Raw genomic sequence first — 20,025 nt, forward strand, 5'->3', positions numbered from 1 at the left:
GATTTATGAATTCCCCAATCCGGAAGATTTACGGATTCCCCAATCCAGAAGATTTACAGATTCCCCAATCCAGAAGATTTATGGATCAAATCTGAAATATGAAAAAACCAATGCGGATTCCTCATTCTGTAAAATTACTGAACTGTATTGTCTGGAATACTAGAAATAAACTGCGAAAACGATAATCCAAGACATTATTGACCACCACCAAAAGAAACACCTTCATGTGCTAAGAGAGGGAGCAGCGTTGCCGTTTTTCAGAGAGAAATGAAATCCGTGTGTGCAATCTGTGGGCAAAAGAAGAAGACAGAGTAGTGTGAGTCTTATATGCATTTTGAGATTTTTAAAAAGTAATAGGACTATTTTTGTCTTTGCATAATATTAGGGGGTGTAGGAAGAAAAAAATAGGGGTGCAGGAAGAAACTGTCTGCAGTGAAACTACACCGATAAAAAACGAGGGTAAAAAAACAAAAATAATATTGCACAATAGCCCCCGTATCTCGTAAAATTGAGCTAATTCAACTTGAGGAAACATGGTTGGAATAGTATTGTTTTGGAAGTGCGAGACGAAAACAGACATAAAACATTTAAGACAGATCTACGCCCTTCTTTCTCTCCATTTCTCAGATCTCTCTCCCCCTTACACTCTTCCCAGCTCCAATTCATCTTCTCTCTCCCTCTCCGGCATCCAATTCCGTTGCCGCCGGACAACTCACATTCCCCGAGACTGAACGATCTCGTTTCCGATTTCGGATGATCTTTAATTCGGTTCGCCTGCATTCCGATTCCGAATTGCACGCCGTCCGCGATCCGTGACGCTGCTGAAAAACGCGCTTGGACGCAGAGCAACTAAAGTGAGAGGAAATGGCCGGAGGTGCAGCCGGGGGTTTCGTCACTCGAGCATTCGATTCTATGCTCAAGGAGTGTTCTGGCAAAAAGTTTCCCGAACTCCATAAAGCTATTCAGAATTACACAGGTTTCAACCATAGATCCCTGTTTCAAGTTATTTCTTCGCTATCTAATGCCTTTAATCCCTTTTCATTGTTTTTCTTTTCCAATGTTCGACTGGTCGCATTGGTTATTTAGTTCTCTAGTGACGATGAAACTGGTAAATGGCTATGTCGTTGATTATTTATTTATGTTTGGTGTGTGCTCTGTAATTGTATAGATATCACGAAAGAGGTCAGCCAGAAAAAGCGGAGCGAGGTCAATCAAGCTGCGCCCTCTGCCGAATCTGGCAGGTAAGATGTTTTGGAATAAACATTGATGATAGATAGATAGAATGTTATTGATGCGTTTTGGAATATTGTGCATGGAGGTTTGGTAAATTTCTTTATGGTAAGTGGGTAATGAATAATAGTCCTTATTTGGAGGAAGTGGGATCGAGCTTTTGGTTTTAATATTTGAATTATGCTCTTTTCACTAGTGCGAACGAGACTGATGTTGGAGTGGCAACCAAGACAGAAGCAGATCAGTCAGAGAAGGCCGAGCATGCTTCAGACGACAGGCCTAAGACTGGAAATATTAATGTTGTCTTGGCTAGTGCTGGGAATACACTTGAAGGAGCTGACGCAGAAATTGTTCTAAATCCTCTTCGTCTTGCATTTGAGACTAAGAGCTTGAAAATCCTTGAATCTGCTTTGGATTGTCTTCATGTACGTGCATACCTTCTTGGCACTATTTGACAGTTGGTATAGCCCTTGTTCATACTAAATTGGTTACTTACTCCGACTAATTAATCTTAATACAGAAACTTATTGCGTATGACCATTTGGAGGGTGATCCCGGGTTAGAGGGTGGTAAAAACGTCCCATTGTTTACAGACATTCTAAACATGGTTTGCAGTTGTGTTGACAATTCATCACCTGACAGGTATGCAAATTGCTATGCATATCTAATGGTTTCTCGATGGATATTTCCTGTTACACCTATTCATTTTTAAGAATCACCACGCAGTACCATTCTCCAAGTGCTGAAGGTTCTTCTTACGGCTGTGGCTTCTACAAAATTCAGAGGTATGTTTATTGTAATAGAGAAGAATGCATTGTTTTGTTATGTATGTCTGCTGATAACATGCTGTGCAAGGTATCTTCAAAGTTCTATCGTGTGTGGTAAACAAAAAAAATCTTTAAAGCTCAGAAGAAGGTTTTAGCTAAAGAAGATTAATTTACATCTTATGGCCATAGCAGAGATTGTTGGAAAACAATGGTAATGTACCCAAACAAAATAACCATAGAAGAAGAGTAGGCTCAGCATAATCTTAGTTTTGCATGCAATCTATCTGAATGACTTATTTACTTTGGTTTGGCTACAATTTACTTTTCTCATTATTATTTGTTAAGATACTTTTTTTTCTCTGAGAAAGTTATACAGGTTTGTGTGTAGAATTTAGCTTTTAAGCCACCTTTTGTTTTGTCTTAGATGTATATTTCTCAAGGATTCACTTCCTGTGGACCATTGGTGTCTCTACCTTAGAAATGTTTCTCTTGTTGAGAAGGGCACTTTGGGGAAAATGTCTCTATTTTGGAGGCCTTTTTCTTTCCTTTACCATACATTTTTGGGTTATAAACTGGAGGTTTTAGTTGCAGTTGAATGTTGACAATAGTTGTTGTGAGGTCATGTTGCCTATGCGACTATTGATGGGTTGACTTATTTGAAGAATGAGCTTGGATAGTTTAATGAGCTAGGTCTGCTTTTGCCCATTTATGATTCTAGCTTCAGGATTTTGCTGCTTGCCTGTAGGTTTTTGTTTGATTAAATTTCTCTTCATTTTATTCTACCTCTTTTTTTAGTTAATATTGGAAGTTGGGACTTTCAAGCTCCAATTAGGCATGACTAAAGATGCTAAACTGTTTTGTCAGGGAAAGGGGAGAAAAAGACTTTTCATTAGTAGAAAAGACCAGATTACTAATACATTCGCTTTCTTTCATGCATTTGTGAAACATGAGTACAAGTTGAGGCTTAGACCAATGGTTGTGTACAAATAAATTGTACTGTCTTGCATACATTTGTTGTGCTTTTACTGTCCTTTCACCATGTCAGCATGGTCATTTATATTGGTGCTGTGGTTAGAAAACCACCTTGTGCTACCAGAAGATGTTTATTGCATTGATGTATTTGAAGATGCTTTGTGCTGATTTTTCTTTCCTAGTTTTTAATATGTTTGTATATTTTGTTATTTATTCTATTTTGTATGATTTTTGAATTCTTATTTACATCATTCAGTACATGGCGAACCTCTACTGGGAGTTATCAGAGTATGCTACAATATTGCTCTGAATAGGTATTGATCATGTCCTTTCTGTCTTCAAGGCTTATTCTTGCTAATCTGTCGTACTGAGATTCATTGTTATGGATTTGTAGCAAGAGCCCTATAAACCAAGCAACATCAAAGGCAATGCTGACACAGATGATCAGCATTATTTTCAGGAGAATGGAAACCGATCCGGTTGGGCTTCTAAAATTCCTATTTAGTGCATATTTGGCTTATGGCTTTGTAGTAAATATTTTTTAAGCGCCCATCAAAATTTTCAGGTTGAAGCTCCATCTGGTTCTGGTGGTCAAACAATTTCAAAGGCAGCTTCAGCAGAGAATTTGAACCCAAAATCTGATGAATCGTCAACTGGAGACTCGAACGAAAAAGAGATGAGTTTAGGTGATGCACTTAGTCAAGCCAAGGATGCGTCTCCAACATCTCTTGAGGAACTTCAAAATCTTGCTGGGGGTGCTGATATCAAGGTAAATCAATTGTATAGTCATGTATTAAACCCATAGCATGCCCTTATTATGACAATATTGTGTGTCTTGTATAGGGATTAGAAGCAGTACTGGACAAGGCTGTGCATACTGAAGATGGTAAAAAGATAACACGGTATAAAACATGAATATGATATAGTGCTTTGGGATATCCATTTATGTTGTACGCTAAATAGAAGCTTAATTATTTATCTTCTGTAAAGTGGGATTGATCTGGAGAGCATGGGCATAGTACAACGCGATGCTTTGTTGGTATTCCGCACTCTTTGCAAGGTTGGTTATCTCACTTTGACAAGAACACGGTGGTTAGTTTCTTCTGAACATTAACTATAACTCACACTTTAAATTTTGCAGATGGGTATGAAGGAAGATAATGACGAAGTTACAACTAAGACGAGGATATTGTCTCTTGAGCTTCTTCAGGTCATACTGTGATTTCAGCTTCTATTACTTGTTAGTTAATAGGTGAAGAATAATGCATTGGAGTATTATGTTACTTGTCGTGTAGAAGTAATTATTTGCTTTATTAATTATGGGCCAACCTGCTGGTGTGCCTGGTACATTTTATTTTATGTGGCTGACTTGGTGTCATTCAGTGATGTTACTCTTGGTTGAGATCTAGAATTGTGCATATAATTTTTAGAAGCTGAGTGATACCTAAAGAACTGCGACTGCCTAACAAAACCTAAGAGTTACTCCAGCATTTTTCTATTGCACTCCAAATCAAGGAAATAAAATTTATAATATTTTGTTTGGTGTTGATATTTAGTATTTAATGCAGAGCCTTTTGGAAGGATTACTTCTTGTCCTTTTTTATTTATCACTCTTCGAGATGTCCCATCTTTCTATTAAAAAAACTTGTAGATATATATAGTGTTGTAAACTTGGTGACTAAGTCTAAGACATCACAGATTGAAGTGGTTTGCTAGCATATGGTATTGATTATGGTAAATGTAATTCTATATGCATTGCATTGGACTAGTTTGAACCACTTCATGAAACTGTTATCACTGCAGTTCTTGTTAGAGCGAGACCATACAAAAGAAAATATAATAGTATTACTCAATAGTCAATATTAACAAACCAACATATAAATATTTATCTCCCCCGTTCCCTGGTATAATAATAATCTCCTAAAGCACTAATACCCATTCCAGCATAAGTGCATAACTAACTTGCCAAGTCAGCAAGTTGTCCTAGCTTCTTCATTTCCCTTGTTCCTCTTCAGATATACTGTATACCCCTTCTGAGCCCTTGACTTGTTTTCATTAACCAGCTGAGCTTGATCTTTCCAGAAAGCCACGTTTCTCACATTATTGGGCCAAACATTGTTGCTAATTGATTTCTTCATCCACATGATAAATAACTATTTCGCTTTTGGATTCTTTCTGTAAATTATATTATTTATTAAAGCTAAAACCAGAAACACGTGGTGAAAGGAAAGAGCAGTCTTCTACTGTGGTTATAGAAATTACAAGGGTTAAAAAAGTGACTGCATGTGCATGTAACCTTGTATTATTGAATATTTAGTAATTGATTTAATTTTTTATGAATTAAAAATTATAAGAAAGCTCCCATGTGAATGAATCCAACTAAGTAACCACAAAAAGAATCCTTCAAGAGAAAATTCAAGATGAAGGACTGACTACGAAAAAAGGTTAGGAATACAAGATATGACCTCAATTATTCAGTGGATCAAGGTCTTGTGAAGCTCTGAAAAAAAAATAATCCACTGTACACCTACCAGCTACTGCTGTTGTACTGTTGGTTTAAGAAATGTACTGTTTAAGAGCAATTACATGACACAATTAGTTTCCTATTGCTGATTAATATAATTTTCAGTTCTGCCCATTCTAAGGCTAGACTGTAGCATTATGTGGGAGTAGATGATAGGATATGAGCAAATATTCCATCCCTGTTCTTCCACATTTGGTATTCAAGCTTTTCTTTCTTTGAAAGCTACTATTTTGGCTGTTCACAGTCACATATTTGTTATGTTATCTTTCAGGGTTTGTTGGAGGGAGTCAGCCACTCATTTACAAAAAACTTCCATTTTATTGATTCAGTGAAGGCATATCTTTCATATGCACTGTTACGAGCTTCGGTTTCACAATCCCCTGTCATATTTCAGGTTTTATTGAACAACACTATCTATCTTTGTGAATGTATCTATTTGTAAATTTTGATATCAATATTATTTCTTGGCAGTATGCAACAGGAATATTCTTGGTGCTGTTATTGCGGTTCAGGGAGAGTCTCAAAGTATGCATGTTATTCTGCAGATTTTGCAGAAGCTTCTCAGCAGGGAAATAATGTTAATTTGATATCTCATTTGTTTTTCCACTATTTTGTTTCCAGGGGGAAATAGGAATCTTCTTTCCATTGATTGTTCTTAGGCCACTGGATGGTTTGGAAGTTCCTGTCAACCAAAAACTTAGTGTTCTTCGGTATATTGTTCTCCCTGGTTGATTAAAAAAATTACTTGTATTATGTCAATGAACTTTCTTGTTGTGTTCATTGTCATTTCCTTTCCTCATTAATTTGGTTTAGTATGGGTTTGCAGGATGTTAGAGAAAGTATGTAAAGATCCACAAATGCTTGTTGACATTTTTGTGAATTATGATTGTGATCTTGAGGCGCCAAACTTGTTTGAACGAATGGTATAATCTTACTGCGCAATATATTATAGCATTATAGACAGCATGTAAATTAGTTGTGTCCTCTTTAAATATAATAATCATTTATTTTCTAAACCAATGTGTAGGTTACTACTCTGTCCAAAATAGCTCAAGGGACTCAAAATGCTGATCCAAATTCAGTTGTTGTTTCTCAAACAGCTTCAATTAAAGGCTCATCACTTCAAGTAGATTTAGTTGTTTTTTTTGGAAATCATTAATTTGTTGAATAAATGTTTTTGATAAAAGTTGCTGGTTGATCGCATTTTCTTTGTCTTTCTCAGGGTCTTGTGAGTGTGCTTAAATCACTGGTTGATTGGGAGCAATCACATAGGGTTTTGGAAAAGTTAAAGAATAATCAGCAGGAAGGGATCTCGGCTGAAGATTCTTCTGAAATAAGAGTCAGGGAAGATGTGACTAGTGATTTTGAGAAGGCTAAGGCTCATAAATCCACGTTGGAGGCTGCCATTGCTGAGGTATAGATAATGTTTTTTCAAAGTATTTTAACAGGGAAGGGGAAATTTGTCTTAGCCTTCTTTTGCATAATGATGGAGTTATGGTTGGGGGCTGACTTATGGTTTTAATAATCTTTTAGTTCAACAGAAAACCAATGAAGGGGGTGGAGTATCTAGTATCAAATAAGTTGGTGGAAAACACACCTGCTTCAGTTGCTCAATTTTTGAAAAACACTCCCAGTTTGGATAAGGTTGTGACTCTTCTCTAGTATTCTTTATCTACCATTGCATCTAAATTTGGTCTGGAATATGTAAGTGTTGGTTGCTTTCAGGCTACAATTGGTGACTATTTAGGTCAACATGAAGAGTTCCCCCTCGCTGTGATGCATGCTTTTGTAGATTCAATGAAATTTTCTGGATTGAAATTCGATACTGCAATCAGGGAGTTTCTTAAAGGATTCCGACTTCCTGGGGAAGCTCAAAAGATAGATCGGATCATGGAAAAGTTTGCAGAGAGGTAATGGCATTTTTGTACATGCAAATTCCCTTCATTCCCCTTTCCTGAGTGGTGATCAGTGTCCTATCTGCAGAACTGTGATTGAACAATTGGATGTATTCATTTATGCATCTGTGTTGGAATCTCCTTGTGTGCGGGATATTGTAGACATGTGCACAATAATTATGCATCACCATTATTTCTTTTAAGAGTTTTATTAACAGCTCAGTTGTTTAACCAGTGTGCTAGTAAGTTATTGATTTCCTTGAACCTACATAGTGGGAACAAAGGAAAACTGACAGTTCTATTTGTTAATCTACATATGGACTCAGGTTAAGATGTCTGAGTGTTTTGTGAGGTGTCAAATTTTGTTTACTTGTCATGTCATAATAATCCACTTCGATTGGTTCAAAATTAACACTGTTTTATGCATATTATGTCTTATACTTTATATTTCATGGGCTTGACACCTTGTACCTGTACTGATATTTTATATCTTTTGCGCGTGCTGTCTATACAGATACTGTGCAGACAATCCAGGCCTTTTTAAAAATGCAGATACAGCATATGTGCTAGCTTATGCTGTTATTATGTTAAATACTGATGCTCATAATCCAATGGTGTGGCCCAAGATGGCCAAGTCAGATTTTGTTCGCATGAATGCTAGGGATGATCCAGATGAATGTGCTCCTAGAGAACTACTGGAAGAGATCTATGATTCCATTGTCAAAGAGGAGATTAAAATGAAAGATGACACGTCTTTAATTGGAAAAACCAGCAGACAGAAGCCAGAGGGTGAAGAAGGACGCCTTGTCAGTATTCTTAACCTTGCACTCCCTAAAAGAAAGTCATCCGAAGATGCCAAGTCTGAAAGTGAGGCCATCATTAAGAAAACACAAGCTATTTTCAGAAATCAAGGGGTGAAAAGAGGAGTTTTCTACACTGCCCAGCAGATTGAACTTGTAAGACCCATGGTGGAAGCTGTTGGGTGGCCTTTGCTTGCTACTTTTTCTGTAACTATGGAGGAAGGCGATAACAAGCCTCGAGTTGTTTTGTTGATGGAGGGATTTAGAGCTGGCATACATATTACGTTTGTGCTCGGAATGGATACCATGCGATATGCATTTCTAACATCTCTCGTAAGGTATAGATTCCTGTAGCCCACGTCAACCCACATCCTCCAAAAAGTGTTGCTTTGATTATTATAAGTTATCTGCTATTTCTTTATTTTGATATGCTAGGGAAAGATGGTGCATTGTGCACGAGAATACTGAATGGAAACATTGATGTTTGGTACAGTTGACCAGGTTCATTTAGTTTCTTTGTTAACACCTCAGGTTTACTTTCTTGCATGCCCCCAAGGAAATGCGTAGTAAAAATGTGGAAGCTTTGCGCACGTTGTTGGTCCTATGTGAATCAGATACGAATGCTCTTCAAGATACATGGAATGCAGTTCTGGAATGTGTTTCTCGCCTTGAATTTATAACATCAACTCCTTCAATTTCTGCTACTGTTATGCATGGGTCAAATCAAATCTCCAAGGATGCTGTTGTTCAATCTCTGAGAGAATTAGCTGGAAAACCTGCTGAACAAGTTTTTATGAATAGTGTCAAACTACCTAGTGATTCAGTTGTGGAATTCTTCACTGCTCTCTGTGGTGTATCAGCTGAAGAGCTAAAACAAACTCCAGCTCGTGTCTTCAGCTTGCAGAAGCTTGTTGAAATTAGTTATTACAATATGGCTCGAATACGTATGGTATATCTCTTATCAACTGTCAGTTGGATAATTTTTATTCATCGTTTTAATGTTTCTTGTCTTGTAAGTTACCTTTGGCAGTTTTTTCTGCTCACTTTATTTTTTAAGCTATTAGACTTTTGTTATTCTTAATTTTTTGTTTATATGTATTGGCTCAAATGTGTTGTTTCCTTGAGGAAATTCAATAATTGGATTTAGTTTATGCATATATAATAGAAAGCACATATCTGTACATGTATGAATGCTTTGATAACTATTGACTACCGAGGAATAATTTGAAAGTATCATTTTGCTCAAGCTATCTGTTATCGCTAAGAAGCTTTGGTTTCATTCCATTAATTGTTGAACTATAGCATCCTTCCACCCCTTGTATAATATTGTCTTTTTGATGCTGCCCTGAGTGCATTTCTAAGCTCTAATTGTGATGCTTTTAAGGTATGGGCTAGAATCTGGACTGTTCTTGCAAATCACTTTATATCAGCTGGGAGTCATCATGATGAGAAAATTGCTATGTATGCCATAGATTCTCTAAGACAGCTTAGCATAAAGTATTTGGAGCGTGCTGAACTGGCCAAGTTCTCTTTCCAAAATGATATTCTCAAACCATTCGTTGTTCTTATGCGAAATAGTCAAAGTGAATCCAAAAGGAGGCTAATTGTTGACTGCATTGTCCAGGTGTTGTAGGCGTGAATTTTTATTCTTTGTGCATTTGAGCTTAATATCATTATATACATTAACTGAAGTTCAGCTGGAACTGTTGCCTATTGCAGATGATAAAATCTAAGGTTGGAAGCATAAAGTCTGGGTGGCGTAGTGTATTTATGATTTTTACAGCTTCTGCAGATGATGAACTAGAATCTATTGTGGAGAGTGCATTTGAAAATGTTGAGCAGGGTAGGAATGATATTCTTTGATTGTGTCATTGCATTACTATTGCAATTATGGTGTATCTAACATGTTGAAATTTTGCAGTCATCTTAGAACACTTTGATCAAGTAGTGGGAGACTGTTTCATGGATTGCGTGAATTGTCTGATTAGATTTGCCAACAATAAAAGTTCACATCGCATTAGTTTGAAGGCTATTGCACTCCTGCGGATCTGTGAGGACCGTCTTGCAGAGGTTTGCTGGGTTATCTGTAGGAAATTGCTTTCCTTAATTTGAAGGTTGCACACACAAAGTATGCATGCACACACACACACATTACTAGAAAAAAATGGGTAGATGTTTATTTCAAAGTCCAGTAAGTTTGGCCCACTAGACTTATCTGCAATCTACATGTTTTTAAGAGGGTTTGAATTCTCAGTACAGAGATGTAAAATGCTGGAAGCTAAACTGTTTTAATATTATTTTTTCAAATGTTCAATCTTTTCACAAGCTGAGAGACATCTTAGTTAAAAAATGAAAAGCTCTGTTTTGATATTGCATTGATATCTACCAATGTTGAAAACAGAAATTTGTGGAAAAACTAAAGGGGGCATGCTAACATAGCTCATGGTTTTGATTAATGTGTGATTAAATGTACTACCAATGTTGAGAACAGAAATTTGAGGAAAAACTAAAGGGGGCAGGCATACTAACTTAGCTCATGGTTCTGAGTAATGTGTGATTAAATGTACATTGTTTAAGGATTTAGAAACTGTTTATTCATTTTTACTGTCAATAATTAGTTCCGTTCCTTGCATTGGTACCTGTCCATTAAGTGGCTTAAATTGTTTGTCTTCTTAAGGGCCTTATTCCTGGAGGTGCTTTAATGCCTATTAATGCTAATTTGGATGCGACTTTGGAAGTAACTGAGCATTTTTGGTTCCCAATGCTCGCTGGTTTATCTGATCTAACCTCAGATCAAAGGCCAGAGGTCAGAAGTTGTGCTCTTGAAGTCTTGTTTGATTTATTGAATGAAAGAGGTAGCAAGTTCTCCACATCATTTTGGGAGAGTATTTTTCATCGAGTTCTTTTTCCAATTTTTGATCACGTGAGACATGCTGGAAAAGAGGGCTTTGTTTCCACTGATGATGATTGGTTTCGTGAAACAAGCATTCATTCGCTTCAGCTGCTATGCAACCTTTTCAACACATTCTATAAGGTAGTAAACTAAAACAGTACTGTTTTCTATTCTTGTAACTTAAACAAGCATGAGTGTGAAATTTTGCTTTAAAAAAGTTAGCAAACATGGTGCTAAAGTTTTGATGAAAAATTGCTCGTGTTGACTTTGTTAGTTTATTGGATTAGATGCTTTTATTATTATAAATATGTATGAAATTCAGGTTCAGAATGTATCTGATTTCTGTTAAATATCAAAACTCATGAGAAATCTTGCTTCCAGGAGGTTTGTTTTATGTTACCTCCACTACTGGGTCTGCTGTTAGATTGTGCGAAAAAAACAGATCAAACAGTGGTCTCGATATCTCTTGGTGCTTTGGTGCATCTCATTGAAGTAGGTGGACACCAATTCAGTCCGAGTGACTGGGATACATTACTTAAAAGCATAAGGTGTAAATTTTTTCTTATTTTCTGAACATTCATTTTAGTTAATATCAACTATAAAACATCTATTTAATCTTGATCTCCAGAGATGCTTCATACGCTACACAACCTGTAGAACTGCTCAATGCATTAACTTTTGATAATCTGAGAAACCCTGGAAGCATTATTAGTGATTCTGAAGGCAACCTAGGGGACACTGGTGCCATCAGGTCTATTGACAATGAGGTAATGGCTGATCATCAACTTAATGTCAATGGTAATGGGAAGTTATCCCCGTTGGCATCCTCAAATACAAATGCTGATGAAGTTGAAGATTCTGTACCACAGACAAATGTAGATCAGTCTGAAGGTTAGTTTTTTTAATTTTTTTTAGTTTAATGTGTGTGAAAGCATGCTCATCTCAGGCACGAAAGTGAGAAGTGGTACCAATTATAAAAAACATTCATCGAAGTTAGCTTGTTAAAAATGTGAAGTATCTCGTCAAAAATCCCCCAAATTTCATGGTGGGGCCTTAGAAGCTGCATTAAATTGGAAAAATGAAGTATGGATTGGGCATTAATTGATACTGAAGAGAAAATGAATTTGCTTGATGCCATCAAGGAAGTGTTTATTATTGTAGGTCTTCCATCTCCATCAGGAAGAACTCCCAAATCGGCAGAAGGGGGAGGTTTCCAGCGTAGTCAAACCTTGGGTCAACGAATTATGGGAAATGTGGAAAATCTCTTCCTTCGAAATCTTACAAAATCTAAAAGCCATATATCTGATGCTTCTCAACCATCATCTCCAGTTAAGGTATCATGTTATCTTTAGCGCAAAAGAAATTGACCTTTATTATCCTGTGAATACATCTCTTATGTCACTCCGGTTTAGGTTGCTGATACTGTAGAGCCAGATATGAAGAATGAGGAGAGTCCTTTGCTGGCAGCTGTCAGGGGAAAGTGCATTACACAGTTATTACTTCTTGGTGCTATTGATGGTATTCAGGTTTGTGTGTTTATTTATTTTCTTTGTTCAGTTCTCATTTTTTTGGGTTCCCTTAAATTTGTTATTCGACGGCTAAGATTCTGTATAGGGAAAGGGGAAGGTTTTCCTCCCTTTTCTCCTTTCATTAGGTCTTAGAAAAAATTCAGTTTGAGGAAGTACCTCTTTCACACTGTATATATACGAGGAAAAGACTGAGAATGTAATTTGAGACCCATTTGTTTAAATAGATTTGGTGGTGGAGGGAGTTTGGGAACCCACCACCTTCTTGCCAAATGGAGGAGTTTGATAAAAGGATGATTATCTTCTTCCAACTATGTTTTCTAATTATTTGCAGAAGAAATATTGGGCTAAGTTAAAAGCAGAGGAGAAGATTTCTATAATGGACATTTTGCTGTCTTTGTTGGAGTTTGCTGCTTCATATAACTCATCTACCAATCTTAGAACTCGAATGCACCAAATTTCTGATGAAAGGTAATCCAAAATTCAATATCTAATTGTCTTATTTTTTGTTCTGCTGAAATTTGTTAAACAGTAGAATGGAGGAAATGAAGAATCACTAAATTTTTCTTGGACAGGCCACCAATAAATCTTCTTCGTCAGGAATTAGCTGGTACTGGCATATATCTCGACATCTTACAAAAGGCAACTTGTGGCTTTGAAACAAAAAAGGAAAAAAGTCCAGATTCTGATGGATTTCAAGATGTAGATTCTACAGAAGTTAATGGCTTGAGTTTTAATCAAGATTCTGATGCAGAAGAGAAGTTTGAAAGGTTAGCTGAGGAGAAACTGGTGTCTTTCTGTGAACAGGTGCTCAGGGAGGCATCTGATCTCCAGTCAAGTACTGGAGAAGCCAATAACATGGATATTCATAGAGTCTTAGAACTGCGTGCTCCCATCATTGTTAAGGTTTGAAGTTTACTCTTCATGATAATATATGAAAGTTGACTTGCCTTCTATTCAGTGTCATAGTTTTGCCTGTCATTTACTTGATTAGTAGTGCAGATTGCAAATATTGCAGCCAATGGTGTAAATAAAATTTATTTCAAGAGTTATTATATATCTATATATAAAAGTTTTTATATTTTATACTACCAGTGAACGAGATATCACCACCAGCTTTAAGCTTCTATTGTTGATGAATAGTCGAATTACCACAATGTGGCACTCGGTTTTAGATTGCATAACCTGACGTATACCACACCTTTAAACTTAAACTAGTATTTGTTGAAATAATGTATTTTGTAGATTGGTTTTCGTTTCAGATATCATAAAAAAGTCCCAAGTCCTCATTCTGTATCATGAGAAGTAAAAACTCTCAAGTCTCTACTGTCACGTCTTGATTGTCAAGTATTGCTTCCTTAAAAATTTGCTGCTCTATAACAAAGATGCTCTACCTGCAGTTGTTTTAGGGGATTTGCCATGTCCTATATAAAAGACTTGTTGGAAGTTCTGGGTTCTTTTTTTCTTCTTATTGCTTTCAGTTATTTTTCCACGCTCATTATTTTTCAAATGCTTTGAATACCTGAACCCTGTCTCTATTTCCCTTTCTTTAGTTTCCTTTTCTATAACACAATCAATTAAAGGGGTACACCGTTTTAGTTTTTATCTGCTTGCTTTCCAGTATAGTTGGATGAAGTTCATTACAATTTATGTTTATGTGTTTGTTTATGTGCTAATAAATTATTTATTTACCTTGTAGGTGCTTCAAAGCATGAGTTTTATGAACAATAAGATTTTCAGAACTCATCTAAGGGAATTATACCCTTTGCTAACAAAACTTGTTTGCTGTGACCAGGTAATTTCTTGTTTCTACAATTATTCAAGGCTGCTTTTTGATTGATAGTTTTGATCATGAATCTGTAGTGAACGACTGAGATTTAAGGGAATGGAAGCTCACTGTATAAAATAGGAATTCTATAGTATTCCATCAGATGTCATGAGGCGGGGTCAAACATTCTAATTGATTTTCACAAGTTTCTTTTTCAATATACTTTATAGAAAGAAAAATAATTATTTTGGGTGGATAGTAACTTTTGTGATTCTTCAGTTGCTGCTGCTATATGTATGTTTATGCCTGTGTCAAGAAAAATAGAATATTTTAATAGGCTTTCATTAGATATTTTAAATCTCAAAAGAGTTGACCTGAAAATTAGAGATGGAAAGATCATTGTTTGGCTCCATTTAGGTGTATGTCTTTTGGTCATAATTTCGTCTCTATAGCTAATATGGTTCTTACACTTGACAATTGATTTTCGGTTTAATCCATATAATTTGATCTTCATTTGACATTGCAAACTTATTACGAATCTGTTCTTTTTATCTAATGAAGTTATAAGTGTTATATTTGGTCTATACTTGCTATCGCTCTTTGTTTTATTCCTTGTCCAGGAACATTTTGGTCATTCCATGTGATAAAACTCTACATGACATCTCATTTTTCGTGTTAGTCATTTAAAGAAAATACTCCAATACCGTTATAACTTAAGTAAATGTTGGGGGAGCTCTTGGTGATTTATTCGGAGCACAGCTGATGGTGTTGTGTGTTGTTAAGGAAACCTTGTGTGTTGAACTGATAATGCTTTGTTTTGAACAGATGGATGTTCGGGGAGCTCTTGGTGATTTATTCCAAGCACAACTGAAACCTCTTTTACCATAACCGTCTTATAATGACGCTGTTAGGATTCTCAGATATAAACTTCAGGGCTTGCCGATATCAGTTTTAGATGGCTTGGAAAGAAGAAATATGGTAGCATTTTTTTGTATTAATCTTTTATGGAAATTTTGTGCTTGTACTAACAGTTTTGTAGAAAGGCAATAGAAATGTAATTTTGGCTTCATCTGACCTCTCCCTATATTCGTTTGCACTTAACTCAATTTGTTTGTGCAGTATTTGGATAGTAGGTGAAAGCTCTGATTGAGGTTTCGCATGAGTCTTTTGTTGTATGATGATAGATGTATACCTTGTGTCTTACAATTATTTGCTATTCATAATGTATACTACTGAAAGAAAAAAAAGTAGCAGCTATTCCTCCTCCCTTCCCTTTCCTTCCTTCTTTTTTGGTGACATGTTCAGACTTCACGCAAAGATTTTGGATCTTACACCTCTACTGTTGATTGTTGTAGCGGACTCGGAGTCTCAGGGTGCTGCCAATTTATTTATTTATTTTATCTTTGCTTTTTGGGTTGGATCTTATTAATTCATAATTCTAATTGTAAACTTTAATAAAACAAGCCAGAGACGTCGTAAAGAAAAAAAAAACTATGTCTTCACTTCCGCATAACAAGTCTATTAAGCACGATTACTCTACGTTTCAATCTATTATTGAAATATTTAATTGTTCCGATAATCTCTTCAATTTTGACAGTTTATAATTTTATTATCAACTTCTTTATATTAGTTTAGTTTTTGTATTTTTAATTTATTAAATTATATTTGATTATTTGTTATACTTAAAATTCTGAAGTCATTTCATATTCAAATATCTAGAGGTTCCAATGATTTTGGGATATACAATAATTTTTAAATTTTAGTAGTTATATGTTTTAATGAAAATTCCAAAGATATTATTATGTCATTGGGATTTAAAAAATGAAATCTAAGGGCTTATTTATTTTTATGGTGAAAGATAAGTAAGCCCTTAGATAACTGCGGAATTAATTTTTCTTGATTTTAAAAGCGCGGGTGTTTAATTAAGTCATTATATTATTTACAGTATTTGTACAATTTTCATTTCATTTCAGCATGCAAATTTAAGATAAATTGATTCATTTATGATAGCACTGGGCGAAATTTGAATTGAAAGCAATAGAGTTTACTTAAATGTAACTGAATGTTCTTTTGAGATTTAGAATCTGTTCGATTTATATTTTTTATTAATATTTTAAATTTTGAAAAACAAGAAAAACAGTTGTTTTATTGTTGGTAATTGCTTCAGTACTCGGATATCACATGTCTTTCTGCCTTCTAAAATGTTGGTAGCCATAGGAGAGCAGTTTTACGTTGTCCATCGCATGTCAACTGTGGCTATTCCAATCTGCAGCAAGACCATTCGTCAATCTGCAGTTTTCAAGAACCTGTACTGATAAATTATCATACAACTTTTTGTTTTTCTTTTTAAAAACAACAAAACACTTTAAAATAATTTACTTTTCTTTTCCTTAGCTAGGAGTGCAATCTGATTCTGCCAAGATTCATAGACAATCAAAAAACCCAGTTGGGAATATGTTTTGGAATTAAAAAAAAACATTGCTTTTTAGTCTGATTCTACCTTTCTTTCCTAGATTGTTCTCCCTCTCCTACCATTTACGCACTTTCAAGAAAAATAAAAAAGGTTGTGCCTTGGCTTAGTGTCACACAACGGGTTTAGGAATCCAGTGCTTTGTTTAGTCTAAATGCAATTCTTTACGTAACTTTCTATTCAATAAAAGGACATCATTTTCCCTCCACTTTGTTTAATATTCTATTCTACTCAGAATAATCATCTTCATATAGGTGAGTGTTGGGAAAGGGTAGAAACATAGGTAAGTCAAGGTAGGAAAAAAAACACAGCATGGGATTCCAACATTTTAGTACGTGTTTTCTGTTAGCACTATGCATTCTAAGCCAAGGTTTGGCAAAGGGTGCTCATGGGTTTGCTTGCAACTGGGGAACGCGTTTAACACATCCTCTTCCACCTCAAATAACTGTGAAACTGATGAGAGACAATGGATTCAGGCAAGTGAAGCTATTTGAGGCTGACCCTGATGCACTGAAGGCTCTTGGAAATTCTGGCATTCAGGTAATGGTTGGCATACCAAATGACCTCTTAGCAAACCTTGCTGCCAGTGTCGATGCTGCCATTGCATGGGTCAACCAAAACGTATCCAGTTACATATCCAAAAATGGGGTTGATATAAGGTTATACAACTACACTACCTCTTTATTTCAATGCTTTTTTGTGTTGTGTTATACTTTTCTAAGGTAAAAAGTGTTTATAAAGTTAGTTTCAATTAAAATTGTTTTTGCTCCTATGTTACAAAAAGGATGATGATTTTGATAAAATACTAATTTTAATCAGTAAATTTTGTTCTTTACTGTAATATGTCAAGTTTTAAAAAAATGACAAACCAATTACAAATATAAAATATGAAGATCAAATTCACTATACAAAAACTAAAGCGAATGGAGTGAAAATTGAAGTAAAATTTGAAGTATCTAAAACACATTTTACCTATTTTAAAACTGTGTTTGTGTAGAAGGTGCAAATGAATTGCATTTTTAACAAGTGTTTGCGAATTCCTAGGTATGTTGCTGTGGGAAATGAAGCATTTCTCAAAACATACAACGGTCGGTTTGTGAATTCTACCTTTCCAGCCATCCAGAACATTCAAGCAGCCCTTATAAAAGCAGGATTGGGCAGACAGGTGAAGGTGACAACTCCTCTAAATGCAGATGTGTACCAAAGTGACAGTGGTCTTCCATCAGGGGGGAACTTCAGGCCTGACATTCATGGCCAAATGATGTCCATAATAAAGTTCCTGAGCCAAAATGGTGGCCCTCTAACCTTCAACATCTACCCATTCCTCAGCCTTGATGCTGATCCTCACTTCCCAAAAGAGTTTGCCTTCTTTGATGGCTCAGCTGCCCCTGTGGTTGATGGCTCCATAACTTACACCAATGTGTTTGATGCCAACTATGACACCCTCATCACAGCCCTTGAGAAGAATGGTTTTGGTCAAATGCCTGTCATCATTGGAGAGGTTGGATGGCCAACAGATGGAACAGCCAATGCCAACATAAAGAATGCTCAAAGGTTCAACCAAGGCCTGATTGACCGCATTGTGAAAAGGCAAGGAAGTCCCAAAAGACCGACCCCACCTGATATCTACTTGTTTGGATTCTTAGATGAGGATGCCAAGAGCATTGAGCCTGGCCCTTTTGAGAGGCACTGGGGTGTCTTCAACTTTGATGGATCCATCAAATACCCCTTAAATCTTGGTGGCGGAAAGCAACTAGTTGCTGCAAGAGGGGTCAGGTATTTGCCAAAACAGTGGTGTGTGATGTCAACTCAAGCAAATGTTCAAGACCCTACTGCTTTTGGTGACAGCATGAGCAAAGCATGCACATATGCTGATTGCACACCTCTCTCTCCCGGAGGTTCTTGCAGTGGATTAGACATAAGAGGCAATGCTTCATATGCATTCAACATGTACTTTCAAACCATGAATCAACGCAAAGAAGCATGCAATTTCAATGGTCTCTCTGTCATCACTAACATAAACCCTTCACCGCCTCAAAGTGCTTGCCAGTTCAAGATCATGATCGATCTGGGGAAGCATGAAAAGAAGTCCACTTCTCCTTCCGATGCACCAAAAATTCAACTAAACTTAATGGTCATGCTGCTGTCAAGCTTCATTTTCGTCATGTTGTTGCTTTATGTATAGGTTTTTTTTTTTTATTTGTGTTCTGCAGAGATTCACAACTTCACGCCACCAATTTTTTTCTTTATCATTATTTTTCTTTCTGTGTCTGTATTATATATCACTTTCTAGTAGATTTTCAGTCTCATACATGGTCAATGAATGAATAAAACTGATCCTACTCTTCAAGTTGAACCAAATTTTATTCCCCGACCCCGTTACTATCACAGTTTTTCAGTCTGTACATGTTTCCATTCTGCAACTTACTTTCACTGCGGCTAATCTGTAAAACAGTTCAGAATTCAGTGTTAGATAATTGTGTTTTAGGATATTTTAAGATTTCGGAATTTCCAAAATATTTTAACATTCAATTCTTTTATGATATTTGCATGCATGTTATTGCATATAGTAAAAGATAACATGATAACTAGAACCAAAATTTACCAATCAAAAATTTATTAACCTTTAGTTTCATTCATAACATTTATAAATCCGTTTTATAAAATTAAAGTACACTTAAAAATTTCATTTTTTAATATGATAGATTTTTTAATATGATAGTATCAGATGAGTGAGTCATATAGAGTCTATGTAAAAAGTTATGATTATAGTGGTTTTAAAAAGAGTAACTCCTTTATAAAACATTTTTACTTTAATAATTTATAATTTTATGAATTTATATCTGATTTGATTATTTAATAGTTTAATTATTTTAGTACTACTGTATTATTACACTATTGTTTATGTAGATGTAATATTCACAGATAAAGAAGTGAGGAGATATCAACTATTTGGATTTAGGGTTTTGTGAGAAAAAAAGGAGATATCAACTATTTGGATCCAGAGTTTTGTGAGAAAAAGAAGAAGAAAATATACTTTTTGAAGAATAAATATCCTCTTCCCTCAAAATGAACTATAAAGAGAAAACTACATCACCATGTATCATTTCTGAATATACCCTCATTTATAATACTGTTATAATATTTTTTTATTTTCCATTACTGCAAGATTATTTAATA

The 20,025-nt window shown here is 35.6% G+C and overlaps 2 protein-coding genes across 2 annotated transcripts; both read left to right on the forward strand.

Moving 5' to 3' along the window:
* The first annotated feature begins 515 nt into the window (after positions 1 to 515).
* On the forward strand, positions 516 to 15,444 carry ATMIN7 (HOPM interactor 7). The gene is made up of 33 exons (XM_068607583.1): positions 516 to 976; positions 1,169 to 1,241; positions 1,427 to 1,655; positions 1,751 to 1,872; positions 1,957 to 2,015; positions 3,226 to 3,283; positions 3,364 to 3,448; positions 3,535 to 3,738; positions 3,813 to 3,871; positions 3,960 to 4,029; positions 4,111 to 4,179; positions 5,765 to 5,887; positions 5,965 to 6,018; positions 6,115 to 6,203; positions 6,320 to 6,416; positions 6,521 to 6,619; positions 6,716 to 6,907; positions 7,027 to 7,137; positions 7,219 to 7,403; positions 7,903 to 8,526; positions 8,720 to 9,137; positions 9,573 to 9,812; positions 9,908 to 10,031; positions 10,110 to 10,258; positions 10,866 to 11,222; positions 11,463 to 11,629; positions 11,710 to 11,972; positions 12,243 to 12,415; positions 12,494 to 12,607; positions 12,942 to 13,078; positions 13,183 to 13,513; positions 14,307 to 14,402; positions 15,201 to 15,444. The coding sequence occupies exons 1-33, from the start codon at positions 865 to 867 to the stop codon at positions 15,261 to 15,263; spliced, it is 5,346 nt and encodes a 1,781-aa protein (XP_068463684.1). The 5' UTR covers positions 516 to 864; the 3' UTR covers positions 15,264 to 15,444.
* A 1,625-nt stretch (positions 15,445 to 17,069) lies between these two features.
* Positions 17,070 to 19,206, forward strand: LOC137807120 (O-Glycosyl hydrolases family 17 protein). Its single transcript, XM_068607581.2, has 2 exons — positions 17,070 to 17,504; positions 17,890 to 19,206. The coding sequence occupies exons 1-2, from the start codon at positions 17,158 to 17,160 to the stop codon at positions 19,028 to 19,030; spliced, it is 1,488 nt and encodes a 495-aa protein (XP_068463682.1). The 5' UTR covers positions 17,070 to 17,157; the 3' UTR covers positions 19,031 to 19,206.
* Positions 19,207 to 20,025: the final 819 nt, after the last annotated feature.

This window comes from Phaseolus vulgaris, chromosome 3 (genome assembly GCF_051622355.1).
Source record: "Phaseolus vulgaris cultivar YP4 chromosome 3, ASM5162235v1, whole genome shotgun sequence".
In the NCBI taxonomy this organism is placed as follows: Eukaryota; Viridiplantae; Streptophyta; class Magnoliopsida; order Fabales; family Fabaceae; genus Phaseolus; species Phaseolus vulgaris.